This window comes from Stegastes partitus, unplaced genomic scaffold, assembly GCF_000690725.1.
Source record: "Stegastes partitus isolate 25-593 unplaced genomic scaffold, Stegastes_partitus-1.0.2 Scaffold310, whole genome shotgun sequence".
Lineage (NCBI taxonomy): Eukaryota > Metazoa > Chordata > Actinopteri > Pomacentridae > Stegastes > Stegastes partitus.
Window position 1 is genome coordinate 76,912 of NW_007578041.1, and position 25,883 is coordinate 102,794.

General features: G+C 43.2%; 1 protein-coding gene across 1 annotated transcript in view; it reads right to left on the reverse strand.

Annotated features, from left to right (window-relative positions):
- syne2b (spectrin repeat containing, nuclear envelope 2b) overlaps positions 1-25,883 on the reverse strand; it is a gene marked incomplete at its 3' end in the record, with an annotated part of 179,900 nt that overhangs the window by 76,533 nt on the left and 77,484 nt on the right. Inside the window, exons 49-67 of the mRNA XM_008283420.1 lie at positions 25,563-25,741; positions 24,798-25,014; positions 24,569-24,667; positions 24,094-24,258; positions 23,576-23,923; positions 22,524-22,654; positions 21,942-22,071; positions 21,486-21,659; positions 15,555-21,347; positions 14,592-14,825; positions 13,505-13,660; positions 12,950-13,191; positions 9,975-12,030; positions 9,401-9,735; positions 7,800-7,944; positions 7,507-7,707; positions 6,409-6,668; positions 5,705-5,864; positions 76-231 (exon numbers count right to left, since the gene is read on the reverse strand). Coding sequence (XP_008281642.1) covers positions 76-231; positions 5,705-5,864; positions 6,409-6,668; positions 7,507-7,707; positions 7,800-7,944; positions 9,401-9,735; positions 9,975-12,030; positions 12,950-13,191; positions 13,505-13,660; positions 14,592-14,825; positions 15,555-21,347; positions 21,486-21,659; positions 21,942-22,071; positions 22,524-22,654; positions 23,576-23,923; positions 24,094-24,258; positions 24,569-24,667; positions 24,798-25,014; positions 25,563-25,741 — 11,181 coding nt within the window. The remainder of the gene's footprint in view (positions 1-75; positions 232-5,704; positions 5,865-6,408; positions 6,669-7,506; positions 7,708-7,799; positions 7,945-9,400; positions 9,736-9,974; positions 12,031-12,949; positions 13,192-13,504; positions 13,661-14,591; positions 14,826-15,554; positions 21,348-21,485; positions 21,660-21,941; positions 22,072-22,523; positions 22,655-23,575; positions 23,924-24,093; positions 24,259-24,568; positions 24,668-24,797; positions 25,015-25,562; positions 25,742-25,883) is intronic.

The window sequence follows — 25,883 nt, forward strand, 5'->3', positions numbered from 1 at the left end:
GAACAAGCAACAACAATTACATCATTTCCGTCTATGATATTAAGCATCAATACATCGTCCTGAAGTCTTGCGTACCTTAACTTCTACTTGCTGCAGCGACGTCGTGACTTCCTGCAGCTGGCTGTCGACCTCGACCGGCACCAGAGTGTACATGTCGGAGTATTTCATCTTCAGGCTCTCCATGATGCGTTGCAGCAAAGCCTTCTGGGTGCACAGCTGGCTGTACAGGTCCTGAAATCACAGAGAGGAAAGATCTGGTGTAAATAAAGTCAGATCGGAGGAGGGTCTGCAGCTACCACCTGGAGAAGAAACGACAGCTTTCACCAGAGAATGAGTGCGGCGGTGCATTTTCCCAACATGTGAGAGGATGTACACTGTGAATTCATCCGTTCAGCGCTTGTTGCCAGTAGTGCTTGACATTGTCACGTAACAGGAGTTCCAAGTGTTGCAGGAGCAGTGGGTGCAGAGGGTCACTACGCAAGAACACGACTTTGACAGAGATGGCGATCACATTTAAATTAGGTATGTTTTTTGATTTTTTATAAACTTTTTAATCTTGTCTTGTATGTTTTCTAACAATAATAAAAATCAGGGATGTCCTGGTAACTTTTAACTGATTTGTATCGACATAAACCTAATCCCTAATTTTTGTTCACCCGTGCTAGCAACAAAAAAAATGGCTGCCAGATGTTCCACTACGATGTAGAACAGAACACTTACCTCGCAAGTCACTAAACATCACAGAAGTCTTTGTCATGGCTCCCGTTGACTAGCTAAACTCCCACAATGCTCTCTGCTTGCCAGTATGAAACAGTAAGAGGCTCCACCTGGTGGAACAACCAGGTACTGCAGCTCATCTACGCTCCTTGAAGTGAGTATTATTTAATTATCGATATGATAAATGGCTCTGATTGGATCTGAAGCAAAGAAAAGCTGCTCAGGACATCACTACTAACAATAACATTTATACGTGGAATTTCTTGATGACTTGCAATAGCCAAATGTTTTGTTTTGTTTATTTAACTCAACGCTAAAAAAACAAAACAAAACAAAAAATCTCCTGTAGAACCCAAAAACGTAGTAACGGCCGATCACGTAATAAAAGTCTTGAACCGATATCTTTTGGCCAGTAACGTAGTAAGTTATGTTATTGGCCTGGTAAAAAAAAATAAAAACAATAATAATTGTTTGCAAATGTAATAACCGGCCAAAAGTTATTACGTTATCGGTTCAGGACATTTATTACGTTATTGGCTTCTACATCTTCTTTTCCCAACATCAGCAATAATATGTTCAAGAAAAATGCTGAATTCAGATTTTTAACACAGCAGAAATCTTACTTTGGGATAAAACACTAATCTTATCTGCAGCTCTTCACCTCACAACCCGCCTGAAGGCTCTCAGTGGTTTGTTCAGCAGTAAACTCTCCCTCCTGGTTCATCACACTGAGCCTTCCACTTCAACAAAACACTTCAAGAGTGAATTTTAATCACCTCAGTGAGCTGCTGCTTTACAATAACAACTTAGATTATTTTTTAAAAAAGACAGAAAATCATGCAAACAGTGAGAGATAACACGGAGGAGACTACCTGGGTGTGAAAGCGTCCGATGCTCTGCTGCTCAGGGAGGAGCATCCTGTTATCTCTGAAACTGAGCCGGTGGTACAAAGGACGGCAGGACGATGGGTTTGTTTGAAGGAGAGAGCTGAGAGCGACTTGTAGCTATCTTTGTGAGGACTGGTCCACTAAGGAGCCTTTTAGTTTAGCGCTTCTGGGATATTTACAAACGTGAGGATGAAGAAGAGCATTGAGAAATTTATTAGAGTCGAGATATCGTTTGGAAAACTGAAGGTGTTCTTTAAAATCTGCACATTTTAGGAAAGTGGGGACCTTTTATAACCATCTCAGAGTTTTAGGAAAGTCTATACATTTGAGGAAACTTTTTATTTCCATCTCGATGTCTGTGCAGATTCTTAGTCATCAACATCAAGGTGAGCTTCAGCAGAAAGCAGCTGGACTTCCATGTAGGTTCTCGAAGGTGTTTCACTTCGTACTCAAGAGGTTTCTTCAGTTTTGAAGAACCTCAAGAGAAGTCAAGTTGATTTTTTACCAAAGATCCTACCATTTTTATGTTTTAAATAAGAAAGGATATATGAGGAAAGTCTGTGAGTTTTAGTACAGTAGGTCTGTAGTGTCCACGTCTACTGGTCCACTGGTTGGTCCATCTTTAGTTGGTTTGTTTTTTAAATTTATTTCAAAACAGGGGTTCTGTACATTAATAATTAATAATAAAAGATGTATGTAGATGAACCAGACATAGTTCTAGGCTCATTTTCATGTGCAGTCTTTGGCCAGATGTTAACAACATCACTCGATCAAAAAGCAGACGTTTCAATTAGCGTCTTGTTTAAGGAGGCGAGCAACGGATTGGTTTAAGGGCAGCTACGAGATGTTTTTTGGTTCACTGCAGCATAAACACGTATTGTGTGTGATGTAAACATGGTTTTGGAAAAGAGTGTGCAGGAATTAGCTAAAGGAAGAAGGTGAGATTTGGAGGTAATCAGAGTATTTACCATAAAATGAAGGTTTTTCTTTTTTCTCATTTTCGTCTTTTTGCTAAATGTTTGGGGGAAAATGACGAAGGTTGGTTGAAAAACAGTCATTCAAAAGTGAGATTGGGCACTTTGTTCCTCTTTAAATCAGACACTTTGTCATCTTTTTGTTTAAGCAACGTAAAGGATGTGGAATGAATGATTGTTATGATGATGGAGATGGAAACTTATTTAAGTTATTTACGCAACCAATCTACTGGTTGAACAGAACGCATGATTTCCATCAACTAAAACCTTCTTTGGTTGTCTAATAGCAAGTTTGCACATTTTAGGAAAGTAGGGGCCTTTATCCGCAGGCTCAGAACACTTTTTCTGAGTCCTCCCTTCTTTAAGAGGGTTATTTGAAGGTTAAGATGTGGTTTAATAGTTCAGTTTACAGTTCTGTCACTTCAGCTGGAGCTAAAGGGAATATATAACGTCAGCGAGTGTCCTCACAAGTGCAGAAGCAGCAGTGTGTTTGTGTTCGCCCGTGAAACGACTCGGCTACAAAGGCCACCTGAAGATCCACTTACAGGCCAGAACAAAAGGTGTCTGGTACCAGAGGAGGGCCGAGGGTGGTGGGAGCAACGGGGGAGTGATGGGGGGGATGTTTGGGGTCTTTCAGGGGAGTAAAGTCTGTGTTTGTGAGGATAGACGCTGGATGAGATGCTGGCTTGTGCTCAGGTTTCAGGACAAAGAGCGAAACGGGTTCATGGAGGTGAAAGCAAACGGACTGCGGGCTAAACGCCAAGCAGACGGTTGGATTCAGATCTTTTTTTTTAATTTACTGGAAAGCTTTAGTACACAATTAAACAACACCTGCCTCCGTCTATGTTCATTTAGATCACAGGAGCTGGAGTTTTTGCAACAAGACAAACACGGTCAAGTCAAAAATGACAAAATCTAGCAGCTGAGTTTGACAGACTGGCGTCATTACAGAGATCGACAACAACGTTTTTTCCAGAATAGTTATTCCAGGTATCTGTAACATCACTCTGATCAGCCTAAACCACACAGATATCTGTAAGTCAGCATCAACTAGTCCAAATAATGGTCGCAGGCATCTCTAACTAGGACTAGCAGGGCTGATAAAATTCAATCTGTGGCCAAAAATAGTGATGCTCTTTTCCTTTCTTTTCTTTTTCCTCCCTTTACAACCTCGTAAAAATCCTCCGTATCTGGAGTTACATCAGAAACTTTCTTTTCAAACGCACTGTTGTCACGCCAGGTCAGTCTGAGGAGCAAATTCTAGTAAACTTCCAACACAAATCTCTGATAAGCAAAGCTCTTGTTCTCCAAAAACTCGAAATTTACGGCATATCGTCCATTTTTTGTCTGTAGATAAACTCGAGACCTTACGACAAAGTTCAAATGGACTCAGAACTCTGATATCCTGATAAATCATCTTGTTAAATGCAGTTGTAGCGCCACAGTGGGTTTGAAGTTGCAGCTTAAGAACCTAAAAGGACAAAGTTGACATGTTGGATTTAGAGGAATTAAAGATACCTTTAACTCGATTCATTAAAAGTCAGGATTAAACTGTAGATAGCCGAAACTGGAATTACAAATAATCAGTACTCTGTTGTGGAAACCTGCAGCTAAACTGCAGATATTTGTAATTTAAAAAACTTCATACACAGGAAAAGTGACCTAATTAGTCCTGGAGGAAAGACAATGAGGATCTAAAAGGTTCTTATTGAATAAAAAACCTTGAGTCCAGATAGCGAGTAAATGTTAAACCAAACATGTTTACAGCATCTGTCAGCTGGCTGCTACGTAATAAAGGTAAACTAAGACTGAAACTAAACTCAGTCTGTATCTAATTATAACATAAAGCCTCACGACACCAGAACTCCGTTTAAATGTCTGTAATTTCCACTGAGACGAGGACGACTCTTTATAAAAACAGCAGCAGCAGCGAGAACAAACACATCATTGTGTTTCCGGCTCAGATGATGAAACTGTGTCGTCTCATTAGAGCCTCATTATTTCCACTCCGCCGGTCAGCGGGGACAGAAACTGTAGAGCTCAGCGATGTGGGTTTGGATCCCACAGTGGGACCTGGAGACACCCAGCGGGGAAAGACTTTCATTTAACTAATGTTTCGTCTCCTCTGTGGCGACAGGATGAGCAGGAATGGCCGGTTTTATCACACATATCTTATTCTCTATTGCAATGCAATGTAGAAAATTCAATTTGAAGTACTTTTGGTGCTGCAAACAGGGACTGAAATGACCAAAATGAAATTAAAATAACTACTAAAGGTCTCAAAATGACTAAAAAGTGACTCGAAATGTCCAAAAAAGAATCCTAAATGACTACAACGAGATTCAATATGACCCAAAAAGTGACTCGAATTAACCAAAGAGGATATACATATCACAAAAAATGGACTTTAAATGACCGAAAAGCTATTAAAAACGATCAAAAAAGGGATTTAAAATGACCAAAATCGAAGTAACATAACCACAACGGGACTCAAAATGTCCCAAAAATGGATTCAAAATGATCAAAAAGAGACTCAACATGACAAAAAAACTGATTCAAATGGACAAAAATGTTTTCAAAATAACCAAAAAGTGATTCAAAATGACCAGAGAGATTCCACATGACCACAATTGGACTCAAAAAGACTACAAAACTACTTAAAATGTCCATAATGGATTCAACATAACTAAAAAGGGACTCAAAATTATTCAAAATGACCAAAATGGAATTAAAATAACCACAACGGGACTCAAAATGAGTAAAAATTGACTCAAAATGTTCAAAAATGAGATTCAAAATGACCAAAAAAAGAGACTTAAAATTACAAAAAATTGACCTAAAATGACCAAAAAGCTATTAAAAATGATCAAAAAGGAATTTTAAAAATAATAATCAAAATGACCAATAAAAAGATTTTTTTTTAAAAAAACTAAAAAGCTAAACATAAGTAAGTTTGAATTTTAAAATCTATTAAATCAATACCAAAAATGAATCGACTACGAGTCAAAAACCTCTCATTCTTGTCAAAATGTAAAACACAGCAGATTGAACATCTGGCTGATAAGTGCTGACTTGATCCTGTTCAAACCTGAGCCAGGTGAGCTGCAGGTGTGCTGAGCGTCTCACCTGGAGCTGCTGAGTGCTGCTGCTCCTCTCCATCTCCACCAAGAGACCTCCGGCCGCCTCCGTCCAAACCCGGACACCCTGCAGCTCCTCCCGGACCTTCTCCCGCTCCTCCAGCTCCGTCCTGGTGGCCAGCAGACCCTCCATGCTTGTCTGCTTCACCCTGAGGAAACACACAAACACGTTTGAACAACAGACGCCCGGCGGCTGAAACCCTCGAAGGCCAGAGCTCTCCCCGAGAACAGCGTCCATGACTGAACTCAACCTACAGTAACGTATCCAAAGCCTTGGACCTCGCTGCAGTCTCTGACCGACCCACTTTAACCGATCCATTGTCCCGGTGTAGCAGGGATTGTGGGTAATGGAGTTTTGTTTGTGTCCCAATTATGCCAAGGCTCTAGTTAGACACTAAAACTGAAAATTGTGTATAAGTGTGATTGTGCGTATGTGTGTGGACCCCAGGAAGAATAGCCGATGCTTATGCTGGTGCTAATGGAGATCCTAATAAATGAGAAATGAGAAAAGTTTGCAGGAAAACGTCCTTAAATTCACACAAACTAACAGTTTTGTCAACTTGTCCAGGAACCAGAAAGGAACCTGGTGCGTGCCCATGACCCTCTGTACGACTCTGAGACGTCTAGTCAGTCCCAGACGTCTAGTCAGTCCCAGGTGTCTAGTCAGTCCCAGTTGTTTGCCGGCGGTCTTACCTGCTGTATCGTCCCTGCATCTTCTGCAGCTGCTGACACAGCGGGATGGGCGGGGCCTGCTCCAGGTGGGAGGGGACTCCCAGCAGTCGCGCAGCTCGCAGCTCCAGCGCCGACAGAGCCCGGTGTTCGCAGTCCAGCCGGTCCTGGTACTGCTCCCAGGACTGCAGCAGGTCCTGCAGCTCCTCGGTGGACGCCTTCGCCCCGGAGGCGTCGGGAAGCTCCGCCTCCACCTGCTCCAGGACGGCCGAGGCCTTCGCCACCTGACGGGAACACATCAGTAAAGTTAAAGGCGTTGTATTTACTGGGCTGAAATGGAACAATGTCTGCTGTTGCTATTTATTTATGCTTAGTTACTCTAAAGCTGAACTTTCAATGACCTCTACATAATATGACGCAAAATAGGCATTAGGGAATCACGTTTTTAACAATTTTCTTCATTGATAATCGTCAGCCTTATCAATTAATGATTAATTAATCAAGCAAACTCATTCCATGTCCTGATAAAGCTGCTTTTCATGCCACAGCGACGGTAACTCGGCACATTTTAGCTTGTCGACAAGATGGCAGCTTCGTGGCCCCCTATCAGCTAAAATACTACTGTGACTGCCATATATAATAACGCTGAGACCACCAAGAGTTATTAATTATAGAGACTGACTTAAATGAGACACTACTGCATTATAGATTATGAAACTTAACCAAACTAAAATAAATACTGTGGCTAAAACAGTGTTACTAAGCTTTTGTTTTGCAAAACAATATGAAAAATATTTGCATGTGCTTTATAATACTGATTTTTCTCATTTTTTCCAAGTGGAATATTTCATTATCGTGTGTGATATTACTTATTATCCTTTACTTTTTTATTCTAGACTGATGTTAATATTTCAGTATTGTGTCCTACTTTTATCTTATTGCTTTTCTACTTCTCAGGCGCTGCAACTCTTATGTCATTTTGTTTTATCTTATATTCAAACATGAAGAGAGTCGAGGCTGCAGGAAGAAGAAGAAAAACGTCTCATGAACTGGGACGCTCATCGTATTTATTAAATCCAGACGTAAAGCTTGTTTTTATGAGTTCGTGTCCGCTTTACTCACGCTGTCGGTGATGTCTTGACACTCTGTGATTCTCTGCTTGCTTCGCGTCCTCAGCTCCTTCGTGCAGCGTCGCAGCCTCGACAGCCTCCTCCAGAGGGCGCTGACGGCCGCCTCCCGGCCTCCCCGGCAGCTCTGCTCGGGACAGAACTCCTTCAGCTCCTCCAGACGCCTCAGCAGCAACTCCATCTCCTCGCACAGAGCCTGGACGACAGACAATCAGCTGATTAACCGTGTTTCCTCAAAAACGTGACCCTCCAGCGCTTTAACATGTAAACGATCGGACGTCTACGTACCGTTAGCTTCGACTCCTGCTCGGTGCAGTCGGCCAGGCATGTGATCTTCTGAGAGATGAACTGTAAGAGTCGGTTCTCTGCCGTCTTCACGCTCAGCACGAGTTCATCCTGACGCTTCATGTAGTTTCTGTGCTGTTCTGCGCACCTGAAAGACAAAAACGATGATCTTTAAAAGGATTCTGCACACTTAAAATGCCGTTAGATAACAGGGTTTACTGGTACGTTTTGCGAATTTACCATTTAAAAAAAAACAAACGTACTAAAAAAAAATACAAACAGGTAATGTGCAGTGCAATGAATATTAATTATTGTTATATAATCTTAGTGTGTGTGACGTCAGCACATAGAAATCTGATCCTGCATCAGTTTAAAACAGTTTGGATTCAAATTAATTAGAAGCAGGACGCATAAAACACTTTTTTTTTTCTACTGGCACATGTAGTCTCACACTGACTTAATAAACACTTCAGATTGCTGCCTAAATCTAATATTTTCTAACTTTTTTTGGCCGATGCAGCTATAAATGTAGGCACATAAGTCTGTCCTGTAGTTGAAATAACATATTTTTGTGGCTAACGTCCATAAATACCAGCACTGGAGCCTTTATATGTGTTATATTCAGGTAAAGTTGTATTTTATACAATTTTTATAGGGTTTTAAACTATAAAATGTAAATTACTGAGGTGAAGTCACATGATAAATGACACTACGGAGTTTGAACCTCAATATTTAAACTAGTAAGGTTGGTTTTTAATGACAACTTAAAAAAAATAATTACTTATTCATATTCTTTGTCTTTTCCAATGGAAAGCAGCTTTGATCTTAATCCTTATTTTTGTCCTGTGTGACCCGTGTTTGTTCTATTTTACAGTATTTGTAACTTGATAAAGGTGCAACTTCTTGGGCAGGTCTGGCATCAGAGAAAGATTTTAATCTCAAAATTAAATATAGATAATATAATGTGCTTTATGAAAAACTGTGACTTAACTTGCTTCTTGTCATTATGGCCCATGTAAGCACAGATATAAATGCTTATTAAATGTGCAAAATAGGAAAACGACTTCAACTATTGCGTAAAAAAAAATCCAAATTTACCTTTATGTGACATCTTATCGGCTTGTGTTTATTTATAATAATAACAACAATAATAATAAGAAGAAGAATTATTATTATTTTATAATAATTATAATTTAATTATTTTATCTTTTAGTTTGTGCACCATATTTAAAATAATAAATAACTAGAATTAGATTATTTTAGATAAAACAACATTTATTCTTAAAAATAATATAAAGTTATTATTATTGTTATTATTATTATGAATACTAATATCTATGGTATTTAATTATTTTATTATTAATATTAGTATTAATAATTTTATATCATTAAAAAATAAATGTAATTTGATTATTTTATCTGGTGTTCTATTGACTAATGTTTAACTCTATTTCTCTACTTTTGCCTCCCTGATCTTTCTCCTGTTTGAACTGACCGACCTTCTGTTGTTCAGTGTCCTTCCTGGTTTTATTTTAAAGCTCTTCTTGTCAGACATCAGTGACGTGTCAGTATCTCCGTTCTTTAACTTGTATATATCATAATACCTGCTGAGTCGCTCCAGCTGAACGTGGCCCTTCGCCTGCAGAGTCGACATGCGGACCAGGAGCTGACTCAGGATGTTCTCCTGGAGCTGCTCCACCTTCTGCGGGGAGAGGTAAGGATGCAGAGCGGCCTGGTTCTGGAGCTTCTCCACGTGGGTCTGGAACTGCTGCTGCAGCGAGGCTAAGGCCTGCTGGGTCTCCTGCAGGCTGTCAGAGCAGAACCCAGCAGAACCGTGAGGAGGCAGCAGCTGGACCTCCAGGTCCCTCAGAAACTCCACGGCTTCTCTGACGGCGCCGGTGTAGCTTCTCAGAGACTCTCTGGCCTGACAGACGCTCTCCTGAAATATAACACAACAAGTTATTCACAATCTGCCGTGATCATTTCAGAACCGTCAAGACAGTTTCTGGGTCAGGATCTTAGATTAGTTTCTGGATCAGCTACTAACTTTCCGTCGACTTTTCCGTGACATCTGCAGGTGGTCAGAAGGAATTATTGTGGAAATGATCCTTGAATTGCTTCCCTGTGGTTGTTTAAACTTTACACAAAGCTTTTTAAAATCACAAAACCCAAACCTACCATTTGTGAGTCACACTCGCGGAGGACTGCGTTCTTCAACTCCGTCAGATCTCGAGAGCTTTGTTTGTTTCCCTTTTTCTGCTCCAGAACTTCCACCGTTCTGATTCTGGACTCCACAGCCTTCTTCACCGACACGATCCTCCGGTACTCTCTGTTGATCGCCCCTTCGTCGGGCTCCAGGACGGGGAGGTTCTGCAGCTCCTGCTGGGTCCTCCAGAGGAACGCCTGGGCGGCCCTCCTCTCCGACTCGAGATCCAGGTCCTTCAGCAGGCTCCACTCGATGATGCTCAGGTTGTTGCGGAGCGTCATCTCCCAGGTCTCCAGACTCTCCTCGTTCTGCTTCAGCCTCTGGCGCTCTGCGGTGAGCTGCGACGGGTAAAGATCGGCGGAGATGGCCTGAAGTTTGGAGGCAGCCTCGTCACACAATCCCTTCATCAGAGGAAACTGGACCAGGAGGCTCTCGCAGGTTTTGTACTTCACCTCCAAGTCCCTGCTGTCGTCTTTGGTCTGGAGAACCTGCTCCTGGACGTTCTCCCGCAGATCCTCCACGCACTGCCTCAGGTTCAGGTACCTCTCGTGGTCTCTGGCTTTCGTCTGCAGGAGAACCATTTTGCTGTGAAGCTCAGAAATGACTGAGTTCAGCTCTCTAGTCTTTTCTTGAGGGATCCACGGCTGCAGATGGTCCACCTGAGACTTGTGCTCCAGAATCAGGTGTTTGAAAGGCTCCAGAGCCTGCAGAGACTCTCTGGTGATGGGGAACCGGTGTCTGCTCAGATCTACCAGCATCTGCCTCAGGCTTTTTTCCACCGCGACCAGGTTTTTCTTGCTTGAATCCACATTCTGGAGGAGTTCATCCAGCTCCTTCTTGTTGGCCTTCTCGTAGCTGCTGATAGCCCTGATGTCCTCCTGGAGGCCAGTGAGCTTGTCGAAGAGCAAACAGTTCTCTGTGACGCTGAGTTCAGAGGAGATGTCTTTGCTCTTCATCAGAAGAGCCTCACAGACGGCGGCCTGCTTCTCAGCCTCGCCGACGGTTTCTTGGATCTGGCGAACTCTGCGATCAAATTCGGCGGGACTCCTCAGTTCGCTGTCGGCACTTCTGGAAGCTTCTCTCTGCAGATGAGCCACAATCCACGAGTCCAAGTCGGCGATCTGCTCCGACAGCTTCTCCCTGGTCTGCAGGCCCGACTCCATCTCCTTCTCAGCCTTGGACAGCTTCTCGGTGGTGGAGTTGGAGAGTTCTTCCAGGCACTCCAGAGACGCGTGCACCATGGGCACCTCCTCGGTCTGGTCCAGCTCTGGCAGGAGCTCGGTCACCTCCTCCACCAGCACCTCCAGCTGGCCCTGTTTGGCCATCACCTCGGACTGCAGCTTCTTCAGGTCTCGGAGCTGCCGGTGCACCTCCTCGGGGAGGAGGGCGACCCTCTTCCTCCGGCCCTCGATGTCGCTCTCGGTCTGCTTGGCCCAGGCGAGGCCGTCCCTCATCACCACGGTGATCTTCTCCATGATGGGGCTGCTGCTGCTCAGGGTTTGGGAAGAAACCAACTCCTCGGTGCTGTTCAGTTTGTCTTTGACTTTCTGGAGCTCCTGATGCATCTTCTTAGCTTCTGCTTCCCACCTTGAGCCGGGGCCCAACGCCTCCGACAGTTGCTCCAGATGGAGGAGCTGCTGCTGGGCGGCTTTGACCTCAGCGTTCGCTTCCATCAGCTGCTGCACCTTCTTGCAGTTCCACTCGGAAGGCGACTTGGCTTTCAGGTCTTTGCCGAGTGTCTCCAGATGTTCCTGGAGACCCGACAGCTCCGACAGAACGCCGCTGGCGACCTGAGAATGGGCTTTTGCGTGATGGAGGTTGCTCTCCACGGTTCTTTCCAGGGTTCTCCAAGAGTCTTGCAGGTTCTTCAGGTCAGTTTGCGCAGTCGTTCGTTCAGACCGGCTGAGGGAGGGGATCAGCTTGCTGTGGGTCAACAGAAGTTCTCCGAAGACCGGTCGGTTCTCCTCCATGTTCCTCTGTAAGGAACACAGTCGATCTACTTCCTTGGAGCTGCTCTGCTCTGGAGACCTGGAAGGAAAAGAGTAAAATCAAATCAGAAATGTGCATCTATGAAATACTGACCAAAAGAAAAACATCTTCACTTTGACATAAAAGAGTCTTTATTCAGTTCATTTCAGTGTCTTCGTGTATCTTATCTCAGAGTTTGTCTTGATTTTGAGCTAAAGCGCCTCAAACACAACAATGTTTTAAATAATGCATTCTAGCAAAAGAACAACGAAAATCTGAGTCACAGTTAAAGAAAGATGAAATTCAAAATATATATTATATATATATATATATATATATATATATATATATATATATAATATACATTATAGTAGGACGGAAACATTTATCATGATAAAATGTTTTACTACGGCCGATAATTACGGATTATATTTAACGACTTTTTTTTGGAAAAAGACCAGGAGAAAATGATTGTTTATTTTAAATTTAACAACTTTAACCTATTTTCTAAATATAACAACATAATATTAATTATAGGGTTTTGCCGTAGAATCAAATCATTCAGTCTAATGTCCTTAATCAATCATACGAGTCTTCGCTATAATATCGACTTATTTTAGTCTAAGATTGTTGGGTCTTAGGAAAAATATTAAATCACTTTGGTTAATCACCATAATTGATAACACTGTAGGGTCTCAGTGTTATATATTATAGTCATATAAAGGTGTATGCTATGTTTAAACTCGCTAAGCTAATTTGTAACGGTTAATAATAATCTTTTTTTCTTTTTATAACTTTATATCACTTTGGTGCGAAAGCTGTCGTCATCAATGTCTTTTTATAAATAACTTCACTTTGTGTCTTTCTGCCGTTGATGAAGTGTTTAATTACTGTTTTTATCATTTTATCATCCAGTCCTGCCTCATGGTTCCCTAATATTTTATACTTAAAAGGGAAACCCTCAGATGAGACCGCTCACGTTTCCACAGCCTCCAGTTCCGCCGTCTGTTTCTCCAACAGCGTCTTTGCCGTCTGGACCTGGTTGCTGTAATCCGTCGCCAGCTGTAGCTGAGCCTCTTTGTTCTGGATGACGGCGGCGGCGTCCTGAGCAGCGGTGACCCACTGATCCTCCAGATACTCCAGAGCATCGCTGTTGTCAGCATCGGCCTCTCTCACCTGAGACAGCGACGACACCTGGGCCTGGGCTGCTTCTCTGCACCCCTGCATTCGGCCAGTAAAAGGAGAGAGACTGACTCAAAGCTTCATGGAAATGTAGCGTACAAGTGGTGCGTTAAAACTGCTGTGAACTATGAATGCTGGTTGCTTCCTGGCGAATATGTACTTGTTTGCCACGCTAGCACTTTGGAACAGGCTGGTACAGAAATCCAGTCACGATGTCCAACACTGGAGGCACTTTGGCTTTATTACCGATGTGCTGCCAACCTGCCGTGCATCATCACTAGCATCTACAAACCCAGCAGCTGCTATAAATCACCAATGTTTCTCCGGTGAGTCACGCAGCCTGTAATCTCACCTGTAGCTCCTCCACCTGCCGGGCCATGGCCGCCGGGCAGAGCTCGGCCGGGCTGCTCTTGCAGCTCAGGACTTTGGACACGAGCCGGCTGAGACGAACATCTAGATCGCCGGTGGAGGAAATCAGAGCCTCCGGAGCGTCTTCCACTGGTTTATTCTGCAGATGCATAACAGACTGGAGATCAAAATCTGGCTTAAAACTCTGAGGCTAATTTAGGGCCTCTATAAGTAATAGAAACCTTTTGCTTTGTGTAAATTATCTCCACAAAAGCAGGAAGTTCTCCAGAAATGCTGAAGTTCTTTTAACAATTCACTGTGTGTTTGTTAATATACAACAGAAAGGATGTTTCTATACAGTGAATGTAAACTTCTGGTTTCATGAAGTGTCTTCAGATATTGTGATTCTTCTCTACTGCAAATAACATTGACCTGAATTTAAATGATACAAGAGAGAAAATAACTTTTTTTTTTTCTTCTTTTTTTTGCATTTAAACCCTCTGAACCCCAAAACGTGCCACCAGATTAGAAAGACATGTTATCTTTCAAAACCATAACATTATTTAACACAGTGAAAACAGGAAGAATTGATGTCTTTTCCACTTTCAGTTGGTCCTTGAAGTAATCATGTGTGGCGTTCGGTTCCGTTAGCGATAACTGAGTGATATTTCGTCACTGCATGGTGGAACATCTTTCTACAGCTGATGAGCAGAGCACAGAGGAAAAGTTTGAAGAGGTCGTAAAAATGTACTAAATAGTGGTAAAATAATAAAACAGTGTGTAGAGTCACGATTTTTTTCAGTATTGGTAACACCTGTAGCCATTTTTTCCCCCCTTATTTTTTTTATTATTTATAGAATTATAACTGCACAAGACACATTTCTGAGTTCTCTCTCCTTCTAGTCCTGGTTGTTCTGTTTCCATAGAGACACAGGACTTTATATTGCAGTAAAAAAAAAAAAAAGAGCCCACAATGTTTCAGGAGACAAACATAAACAGTTTGGGGTTCGGACGGTTAAGCCCCTACATGTAGGAGTTTCTAACTGTGGTGACTTCTGGCGGCAGCACTGAAAGCAGACTGACGGTGATACCTCTATGAGCTGACTGTTGGGTCCCGTTCCTGCCAGCAGCTGTATCTCTGCGAAGGTGTTCCTCATTGCAGATCCGTCCGGCGCCTCCAGAACTGCTTTCTCAGGCTTCACGACATCTGCTGTCTTTTCCTGAGGCGACGATCCTTCCACGCGGGTTACTTCGCTGGGGATAAAGCGAGTCGATGGTTTCTGAAGCACCTCCGGTGACGTCCCGTCAGCGTCAGGCACCTGCTCCTTTTGTAGACATCAAACACCGACATGAATGCCTTAAAAAAACAGTCTCGGTTGAGTGGAGAAAAGACCCGTGTCTGTCTGTGAAACAGGTTTATCTCATTTGAGTTCTTTTTACCAACGATTTGTTATGATGTATGAGGCGGCTCATATTCCTTCCCCGAGGCTCTGAAACCTTTGGTAGCACCGCTAGTAAGGTCTTTGCAAAGCATGTAATCCTCATAAAAAGTAGAAATGTTTATCACTAACTATCGAGGACATACCTTTTGAGAACCATAGGCTTTTACATAAATTTTAAAAGTAACCCGACAAGTCGTCCATCTGTTTTTGAAGAACGGTAGACAACATGTGCCAACAAGTACGTGCAGGAGATGATGCATCATAACCGATGCACACGTTTGACTTTCCTGGAGCGAGAAAAAAAAATCTCACTATCTGAGTGTGTAACGGCAGCTTCTGCAGGTATTTCGCAGAGTTATTAACAAAACAAGAACAAAAAAGTTGTAATTTTCTGTAGAGACATACTGTAGAGCTAGAGAAAGAAAAAGGGCAATTAGGACACTGGTTCTTTAAGACGGGGCATTAAATATTACACATGCAAAGCTAACCTTTAACCTAAAATCATGTTTGGAGGTTGTTTTCTTTGGGATGATGCTTCAATTAAACACTGTAGTAATCACAAGATCAGTAACACCCTAAAACCAACTAAAAATGAGTCTGGAAACGACCTACCTTCGGCAACTTCATCCCCTGAAGCCTCACTTCACTGGTGCTGGTGGTAGTTCTCATTTGCAGTGGCAGTTCTACACTGATGTTTCCTCTTTCCCCTCCATGAATCTTCTCCTCTTGTTGCTCCTCTTTCTCTTCTCTTGCACCTGTTGTGAGTTTGTCCGTTTGGACTGTAAAGCTTCTTTGCACATCTACTTCAGTTGCAGGCTGAACTTCAACTGTCTCAAACTGAACTCTTGATTCCACTTGTGGTTCCTTTCCTGTTTTGTCAGTTCCATGTTCAGGCGCCCTTGTGTCGAGTTCAGTCTTTTCAACAGACTTTTCGTCCAAGCTTTTGGGTGACTCTTGCACGTCACATGTTAACACTTGTTTTTCTTGAACACCAGGATCTTTGGTCTCTTTGGGTTTCTCCAGTGCAGTTTCACACAGTTCTAGCGGAGTGTCCTTTTGACTCGGTTCAACCTCACCTTGTCGAGATACGACATTCTCAGTCTTTTCTGGCTGAACATCAACAAAAGTCAGATTTTCTGTTATTTTTTCTTCTTTACCAACACTTGGCGCCTTTGCCAAAGCAACAGATGCAAATTCATGCTCCTCAACCGGTTTAACTGGTTGCAAAATAGGCACTTCGGCTCCTTTGAGGATTTTCTCCACTGTAACAGACTTTTCATCCAGGCTTTGGGGTGCATCATCCTTGGCCTCCTTAGGTCTGTCCTGGGTGGTTTTCAAGATGTCCAGCTTATTCAGAGCTTCTGGTTTTGCAGTAACTTGCTCGACTTCAACTAATTCTTTGTGACCACGTTCCTTGACATTCTCAGTCTTTTCTGACTGAACACTAGCAGGAAGCAGTTCTTGGTTTTCTGTTACCTTTTCATGCTGGATACTTATTTGATCTTTGTCAAACTTTGGCACCTTTGGCAATGCAATAGATATGATTTCATACTTCTGTACAGTGGCCAGTTTTTGTGGCTCTAAAACGGGAACTTCAGCTCTTCCTTTAACCGTAACACCCTTTTCTTCCTGAGTTTGTGGCGCTTCAGGAACATCGGTTTTAACAACTTTAGCATCTTCTTCCACACTGCGATCCTTGGCCTCCTTGGGTTTAACCTCTGTGGTTTTCAAGGCATCCAGCTCCTTCAAAGTTTCAGATTTTGCAGCATCTTGCTCAGACAAGTTTATTTTGGCAAATGTTGTCTCTGTTTCACTTTGCTGCACTGATGCAGTAACAGCAGATGCAGGTTGAGTGGAGTCATTCTGGGTCACATTTTGTGGCCTTTCGATGCTGACTTCTTGTACTTCCACTCTTTCTGTCTTCTTGGGGTGAATGCCAGATGTAGTTTTATCTTTGTTTTCTGGTGTGGTCGGTATATCCAGTTGTAAAACGAGCACCTTGGGCTCACCCTCCACCCGAACAGACTTTTCATCCAAGCTCTTGGGAACATCATCCACTCCCTTGGCTGGTTTCTCTTCTTGGACCCCTTGTTCCTTGGCCGGTGTGGTTTTCAACACCTCTATCTTGGTTTCAGTTTGGCTTGGTCTTCCTGCATCTTGCCCATGCAAACTTATTTCTATAACCTTTGTCTCGTGAGGCTGCAATGACTCAGAAACCAGCGAGGTGGGTTGAGCAGAGTCCCTCTGACATTCACTGATGCTTTCTTGAATTACTATCTTAGTCACCTCAACTGCAGCTTTCTCCAGCATTACATCAGCAGCCTTCTTATCTTTGTTTTCTTTTTCGCTTGTGGTCTGGACACCTCCTTCGACAATATCTATCTGTGGCTGTTTTGCTTCTGTGACAGAGGTGTTTCTTTGCTCTTCTGGACTAGTTTGTATATCCAGTTGTAGAATGCACACTTGAGGCTCTATGTGGGTTTCCTCAATCATAGCTTTTGACTTTTCATCCAAGCCTTTGGGCGCTCTGTCTACACCGAGATGCTGTTCTTGGACCACTTTGGGTTTGGCTACTTGAGTCTCAGTTTGGTCAGGTTTTTGCTCATATAGGCTTATTTCTATGAATTCTATTCCTGCCTGAGCTCTGGGAGCAGGAGAGGTGCGTTGAGTGACATTGTCTTGAAGTTCAGTTCTACTTTCTTGCGCATCTTTGCTCTGGACACTTGGTTCAACAATATCCACCTCTGGCTCGCTCGTGAACGTCACATTCTCTTCTATATCTAGCTGCAGAATGCGAACTTCAGGCCCCGTTAGGATTTTCTGAATGGACCACTTGCCCTGGCTCTCTGGGGAATCTCGGACGCCTTGTGTTGACACTTCAGTTTGTTCCTTCTGGACACCATGATCCTTTACCTCTTTGAGTTTCTCCTGTGGTGCTTCCTGTGGAGACTGCAGACTCAGCTGACTCATGATTTCACTTAGTTTCTTAATTTCTTGATCCGATGGGCTTATATCTCCCTCATGAGGAGGTTGCAGCACTTCAGAAACTGCAGAGGTAAACTGCATGAAACCAGTCCCAGACAAAGGTTTTGTGATATTTAGGATAGGTTGATCTGGCCCTATCTCATATGTCTGGGTGACTCCTGCATCAGGCAAATCAAGGACCAGATATCTCTTCTCAGTCTCATCTGTGTTTTTCCACAATTTGTCAATATAATCTGGTCCATACAGTGTGTCTGTCGTGTCTGAAGAGAGAGGTGGTTGTGTTTGAGGGACTGTGCATAAATCTCTTTCGGTTCTCATGATTGGTTCTGAGCCCTTTTTTGGTCTGTCTTTAGGTTCCTCCAATTTGGGAGATGTAACTGAAACAGGCTGAATAACAGACTCAACGGGTTCAGCATGAGGAGTTGAAGTATCCACTTTATGGGGTTGAGCATCAGGCATTTGTACAAAAACATCAGTTGTATCGAGAGTGACCGTGACCACTTTCTTTCCCTGAAGGTCCTGAATGGCATCGGTGCCACCAACCTGAGCGACAATCGTCTCTAAATCTTGTTTCTGTTCTGGACTGTCAGACTCTTTCTTGGTTTGTTCAGGGTCTACATGAGTAGTGGTTTTTGCAACATCAACTGTCTGTGGAGTTTCAGGAAGCTCTAGACTCTTTGACTTTCTCCTAGTTGGTACAAGTTCAGTTTTCTCTACAACAGCAACCTCTACAGCCATAGAAGGTTTTACAGTCTTGTCATCTGTATGTTTTCCAGGAGTAGAGATTGACTTTGGAACTGTAGAAAGTTCATTTGACTTTCTTCTGGTTTGTACGATCTTAGTTCCCTCCAAAACTGCAACATTAGTTTGCTCGGTGGACGGCAATGAGGACCTCTCATTGTCAGATTCCTTCTTGGTGGGAACACCATCTTTTTTAACAGGTTCTAGGGAAACCTTTGACCGTCTTTTAGTTGGTGAAAGCTTACTTGATTCTTCAACAGCAGTTTTAGTTGGTCGTGTGACCCCTGTTGCGCTTACAGCCGGCTTTCCACTCAGAGTTTCTTTCACAGCTTCTTTAGAGTCCTTTGACCTCCTCCTAGCGGGTGCAACTTCAAGTTTTTCTGAAGCAGTAGCTCCAGTTTTCTCTCTGGCATTCACAGATTCAGGTTCTTTTTTGGTCTCTGGTGTAAGTTTAAGACCCTTTGGTGTTCTCTTGGTTGGTGAAAGCTTTCCCTTTTCAACAACAGTGGTTTCAGTTGTTGCTCTGACCACCTCTGGAGTTGAAGGTGGCGTCTGAAACTCCAGCTCATCCTGGGTCTTTGTCTGCTCTTTGGTAGTAAGTTCTGCGGAAGGTTTAAGACCCTTTGGCGTTCTCTTGGTTGGTGAAAGCTTTCCTTTTTCAACAACAGTGGTTTCAGGTGTTGCTCTGACCACCTCTGGAGTTGACGGTGGCGTCTGAAACTCCTGCTCATCCTTGTTCTTTGTCTGCTCCTTGGTAGTAAGCACTGGTGAAAGTTTAATACCTGTTGGTTTTCTCTTAGTTGGTGAAAGCTTTCCTTTTTCCATAGCAGTAGTCTCCGATGTTCCTGTGACCACCTCAGTAGTCGAAGGTGGCCTTTGACTGCCAGGGCCTTCTTTTGATTTCCTCCTTGTAGCTACAATCTTAGTTTCTTCTACAACAGCAGCTTTCTGCATCTGACTGTCAGGCTTTTCCTCCTTGCGAGAAAGTTCCAGACCCTTAGGCTTTCTTTTGGTGGGTGAAAGTTTACCTTTCTCTACAGCAGTGCTTTCAGACTTCTGACCAACAGTTTCTTTCTTGTTTTGTTCAGGCTCCACATCTGGTGATCCAGCGTGGGTAACAAGGGTCTCAGAAGTTGTAGAAAGGTCGCCATTCTTTGACCTTCTTCTGGCAGGTACCAGTTTTGCTTCTTCGGTAACAACACTTTTATCCTGGTCATTGGATTTCAAAGAAGACTTCTGACTTTCAGGATCATCCCTTGTCTGCGGTACCTCAGTAGCCTCTGCACTCTTTGACTTTCTCTTCGGAGGTAGAAAAGGACTTTTTTCAACAACAGTCGGTTCAGCTTTAACAGGCTCTGGGGTTGTTGAATACTTTACAGGTTCTTCTTTGGTTTCCTTAGACACCCCATCAGGACCGCTACCAAGGGGAGACACTGGCTCTGGAACTGTGGAAACCTCAAGAGTCTTGGACTTCCTCCGGGTTGGTACAACTTTAGTTTCTTGCACAATAATTTTAGTTTCTGTTGGTTTTCTTTCAATTTGTGGAGTCGAAGAAGACTCTAGACTGCCAGGTTCTTTCTTAATATCTTCAGGTTCCACATCAGTACCTCTACTCGGGGCAACAACTTGCTGGGACATTGCGGTAGGTTCTGCACTCTTTGACTTTCTTCTTGCTGGAACAAGTTTTGTTTCTTCTGTACTTTCAGTTTGCTCCCTCAAACTCAAAACAGACTTTTGACTTCCAGGTTCCTCCTTAAACTGTGCTGCCTGCTGGTCAGGATATTTCAGAGGAAGTTTTGGGCTCTTCGACTTGCGCCTGGGTGGTAAAATCTCACTTTGTTCAGAAGCAGAAGCAGTTTCAGTTTCCTTTGGTACAGACTCCACACCTGTAGTTCCTTCAACAGGTGACACAGGCTTTGGGGTTAGGAGAGACATGACATTCTCAGAGTTGTCCTTGACCTGTGCAGGTTTTGCATCAATAACCTTGGTCTTGGCCTGCTCAGTGACTGACGTATTGACAGAGGATTTCACCATCTCCTGCACTTTGCTGGTGGGTTCACTTGCAGCATCGGTTGTTCCTGGGACAGCAGTGATTAGCTCTGACAGAAGAGTGGCTGCTTTTTGTGTTGCTTCGTCCACCACAGGTCCTTTCTGATCTGTGGGTGGCGCTTGAGTAGTAACAGTTTTTACCATTTCAGACTCTGTTTTAGTCTTGGACTTTCTCCTGGACGGCACAGGTGTAGTTTCGGCACTAGCAACAGGTGCAAACTGGTCAGCTGTGGCATCCAGCTTAACACTTTTGATCTGTGCTTCTTGAGAAGTGCTATAACTTGGTTCTGTAACAGTTTCTGAGGCACATGTTGGTCTCTGAGATTTTCTTTTTGTCGGGACAATTGCGGTTTGTTCAACAATGGTGCTTTTTGTGTCTTTCATGACTGCTGTCACAACAGGTTTTGCCTCACCTTGCACCGCCTCAATTGAAACTGATAATTCTTCTTCGATAGATGCAGACGGTTCTGTTAAGGAGATGTCTGGCTGTACTTGAGACTTTTTCTCAGGCGAGCGTTTGTTCTTTCGTGGTGGTGCAACAACAGAAGTCTTTGTCTCCTCCAGATTACCACGAAGGACATCAGAGGACTGAACCTCAGGCTGCTTTTGTTTACTCCGTTCATCAAGTTCCTGCAATCAAAGCATGAAAACAGCATTAAGGTACAACAAAGGAACGACTGCAATCACTTAACTGTTCATTAAAGATGAAATAAACTGTTTTCCTGTTTCAAGATTTTTGTGATCCCATGAAATATTAAATGTAAATACCTTTAAGCTCTTATTTAGAGAAGCTTTCTGGGTGTCTGCTTCCCTGAGTGTTTCTGAGCCTTCCTTCTCCAGTTTCTCAAACATGTCTGGCATCAGACAGGCTTTCAGAAATTGCTGGTGAGAAAGCGCCTCCTGCAGGCCGACCTGCAGCTTTGCACCCTCTTCCAACGTCACCTAAAACCAGGAGGAAAAACTGTTAAAGGAGCAAACAGATCTCAAAACTGAAGTTGCAAATCTCTAAACTCAAGTCTTTTGCTAATGGCAGTTTTACAAATTGTTCAGTTGCTGCGTTATTTCTGGATTATTCACTGTTATTGTCCCGAAAAACTGTAGACAAGGGTAGTAACAATAAATCTGGGCAGAAATATACTCGATAGATCTCAGGTAATCTATTAGTATTCTACTGAGAAAGTACATTTAAAGCAGTAAAAGCATTTGAAGAAATAAAATCTGCACCTGCACAGATGAAATGGACTCTGCTGGTTTTCTGTGGTTCCACTGCTGCAGGGCTTGAAGGCAGTCAGTCAGACAGCGAGTTGTGTTTGTAGAGCAGCTGTTCTGGTGATCAGTTAGTCTGGACTTTAAGCTGCAGACAAAATAAAGTCACATTTATCGTAAACTCAACTAATATGTACTTCTTCCAGCGTGCAACATCTCAGTAACAACACAAAAACAATTAAAAACACGTTTTCTGACGCAATTAACATTAATAAAAAAAACAACAGTAAAGAAATGTGTACGTATGATTTGTGTTGCATGGTTCCAGGGACCTTTGGACGTCTCAAACAGGTTATAAATAAAAGAGGACTCTGTGTTTTTGATACAACTGATCAAGAGCAGACTGACCCACAGAGGAATGCTGCTGCCATGTCGGGATAATTGAAAAGTAAATTGAAATACAAGAACGCCAGCTGAGACCATCTACTCGAGGAGGCTTACAGTCTAAGAAACGCCAGTGTTTGGGAGGTTTCTGCTGGAACAAACACGGTTATAACTCGAGTAAAACAACCCGTTTGATTGAAACAGAGAGCAGGATACCTGGTGTGCTTCTGGGACAAAGACTCAACCACGCTGGTGATTTCTGCCGGCAGCTCGTTGGAGGACGACTTCACTTCCTGGTGCAGATCGTGAACCTTCACTCCCAGATCCTTCAGTGACTTCTCGCAGTTCTAACAGAAACGAAGAAAAACAACATAATTATGAGTTATTCAGTCGCAAATCATCCGAGGGTTTCTGCTCGACACCCTCTGATTTGCTTGACACTTTTTTTTTTTTTAATCATAAAATATTTAAAATGGCATCTGTGAAACTTACAGATGAGATGTGAAAAATACATCTCAAATTGGTAAAGTCTTTGAAAAATTTCTCCTTGATTGTCTCTAATTTGCCAGATTTTTTTTACAGAATAGAATATAGATATTTATCAGGAAAACTGTGACATTTTATTCTGATATATCAAATACTTTCTGAGAAAGAGTTTAAGCAAAAACTGCCCGTCGACCCACTTTCTGCAGGTTTTTTCCACACATTGAAATTTGTGGCTGTTTGAACAACAATACCTCAGGAACTACTAACGCTAAAAACTTGAATTTTTCATTATTATTTCTAATTATATCGTTAGTTTAGAATCTGCAAAACTGTAGATTTTTAATTGTTTTGAGATACTGTCACTGAAGCATAGCCCAAACTTCAACGTACGAAAAATTGTGCTGAAAGTGGGTCCACGGGCAGTTTTAAAAATATTATCTCCAAAAGTTTTTGATATATTAAGTTAAACTTTAACAAATATCTTTATATACACACATATTTTATTGTAGAACAATTTAGAGCAAATCAGAGATGACTGAAATATTTCTAAATATGTGATGATTTGAGAAGTGATATTTGCTTGTGTGATGTGGACTGAAGCCACACATTTGGTTGTTTTTTTAAAGACAACTGAACTAAAAATACAAAAATAAAAACCAGACGAGGTGATGATGGAGATGCATTATTGTCATTAAAGGCAGCAGAGTTCATTCATTCCCTCACAATGAAGGAATAAGAGGGAAAAAAATGAACAAACGGTGTGAGCACAACCAGAAGCTGACCTGAAGGCTGTTCCAGCGCTGCTGCAGCTGAGTGACGTTGTTGAGCGGCTCGCTGTAGCTTAGCGCCTGGTCCAGAGACCGGAGCTCCCACTGCAGCGCTGCAGCTCGGTCCTTCAGGCCCTGAGCCCTCTTGGCCAGCTGGCCGTCCAGATCCTCCAGCTGAGCCTCGCAGGCCTCCAGCCGCCGCCTCACCTCCTGCTCTGAGGCCGAGCACAGGTCGTGGAGGTGACCGACCTCCAGCGTCAGAGCGTCCCGACCGCCGGGAGTGCAGAGGCTCAGCAGGCCGTCTCGGGCCGAGTCCAGCTCCTTCATCTCCCTCTGCTCACGGTCCACTGTCTGCAGCAGAGCCTGGAGGATACAGACCAGAGCACAAAGTAAACTGAGATTAAAATCCTCAGGAAGTGCATTTAGCAGCACTGAAAATATGCAAATTATTATAGGAGGCAAAATTTAGTGTGTGTGTGTGTATTTATGTTGTATTTCTATCTCTCTGTGTGAGTTTGTGCTGTATTTCCGACCTTCAGGGTGTTGACGGCGCTGTGCAGACTCTGTCGGTCTTCTTTGGGAGCCTCCAGGCCTTTGACTTGCTCCCTCAGCCAGTCCTGAGCGGCTTCATGCTGCTCCACCAGCTGGGTGCACTGGCGCTCCGTCAGGATGCCCTGATCCAGGTCAGCCACTGCGTCCTGGGAGGAAAACCACAGCAGACGGAGGAAATCATACGACAGACACAAGACGTGCACTTTAAAAAAGAGAGAATGAATGAAAACAGAAGAACAGTGGAGTCGAAATTTGGACAATCAGAAATAGTGGTTTTATGTTTATTTTGTTTTTTTCTTTATTTTTGTTTGCACTTTTTCTTTGCTGCAAATTTCTCCACTGTGGGATTAATAAAATCTTACTGTATCGTATGAAAATGTGTAAAAATGTTGCTAATAAACTGTTTACTCTCATGTTTGTACTGCATATGTTGTTTCTGCAGAGTTGTGAACTCACGGTCAGCTGTTTGAGCATCGCTGGGATGGACTCCTCTTTGGCAGCCCAGGACGGATCGGACCAGCTTCGGTCCTGAGTGGTTTCAAACAGCTCTGCAGCCTTGACGAAGAAGAAGATGGAAAAACTCAGTCAGGTTGTTTAAATTCAACCAACAGCTGAACAAAAACTGAGCAGATTTGGGCGAGTTTAGCGACGAACGGACACCACATGTAATCCTGTGAATCTGTACCTGTGTGCGGACGTCTGCTAGGACCGGGGCCAAAGCCGTGGTCTGGTCCAACAGGGTCCGGGCCTGCTCCACGGCCTGCCGGCGCTCCCCCAGGCCCGGCCACGGGAAGAGACTCGGCAGGTCGGACGTCTGCTTCTGGAGCTCAGCCAGACGGGCCTCAGCTCGGCCTCGCTGGAGCTGACAAGAAACCAGGCGGTCGACGAGACCCTGCAGCTGCCTGGAGGGAGGTAAGAAGATAAATCAGACTTAACTCAGCGGCAGAGGAAAGAAACTGGTCCATCTGCTCGCTAAGACTCTGATGTGATGCTTCAGAAAGTCATGCTGCAGCTCACTGGGATGAACAGAAACCATCTACAGCTACACATCTAGTAGATCTGTATTGATTGGTTTAATGATGTTCTGTAGGACCACAGCAGCTAACGGTACTGAACATCAAACATTTCTGTTCACTGAAGCAACGAAACACACTGAAGAGTTAAAGCGAGCCAATAAAACAGCTGTAATATGTGTAAAATATACAACATAGGAAATATTCAGTGTATTCAATGTTTAAAAAAGTGACTTAGGTGCTAGCTCACATTTCTACAGTATATGACTTACAAACAAAAGTATACAGGGAAACAAAGGAAATACAACAAAAATAAAAACTGTAAACAAAATGAGGCATCTGCAGGCAATGTGATTTCATACTATCGTATATTTATGGACAGATGAAGCCACAGAGGGCTGAAAACACACCACACTACTAAAGCCATCCTTGTGTACCTCTGAGTGTCCTCTGCTGATTTCAGAACCGTCCTCCACTGCTGCTCAGCGTCTCTGACTGTCTGCTGGACCTCCACCTTCTTTTCCTCGTCCAAGTCCTTCTGGTCACAGAGGCTCTGAGCTCGTTTCTTCAGCTCCGTCACTTGAGTCTCGCCGTTTGACTTGGAGCTCAAAATGGCCTGAAGGCAAAAGTTTGCTGTTAGACGTAGCGTTGCTCTGAAACACCAGTCGTGTATCCAAAGTTAGAAATTCATCTTTTACTTTGCTCAAGATAATAAAACTGATCAGTCTGTTAGTATAAAGTGTCTATAAAAAGTATTT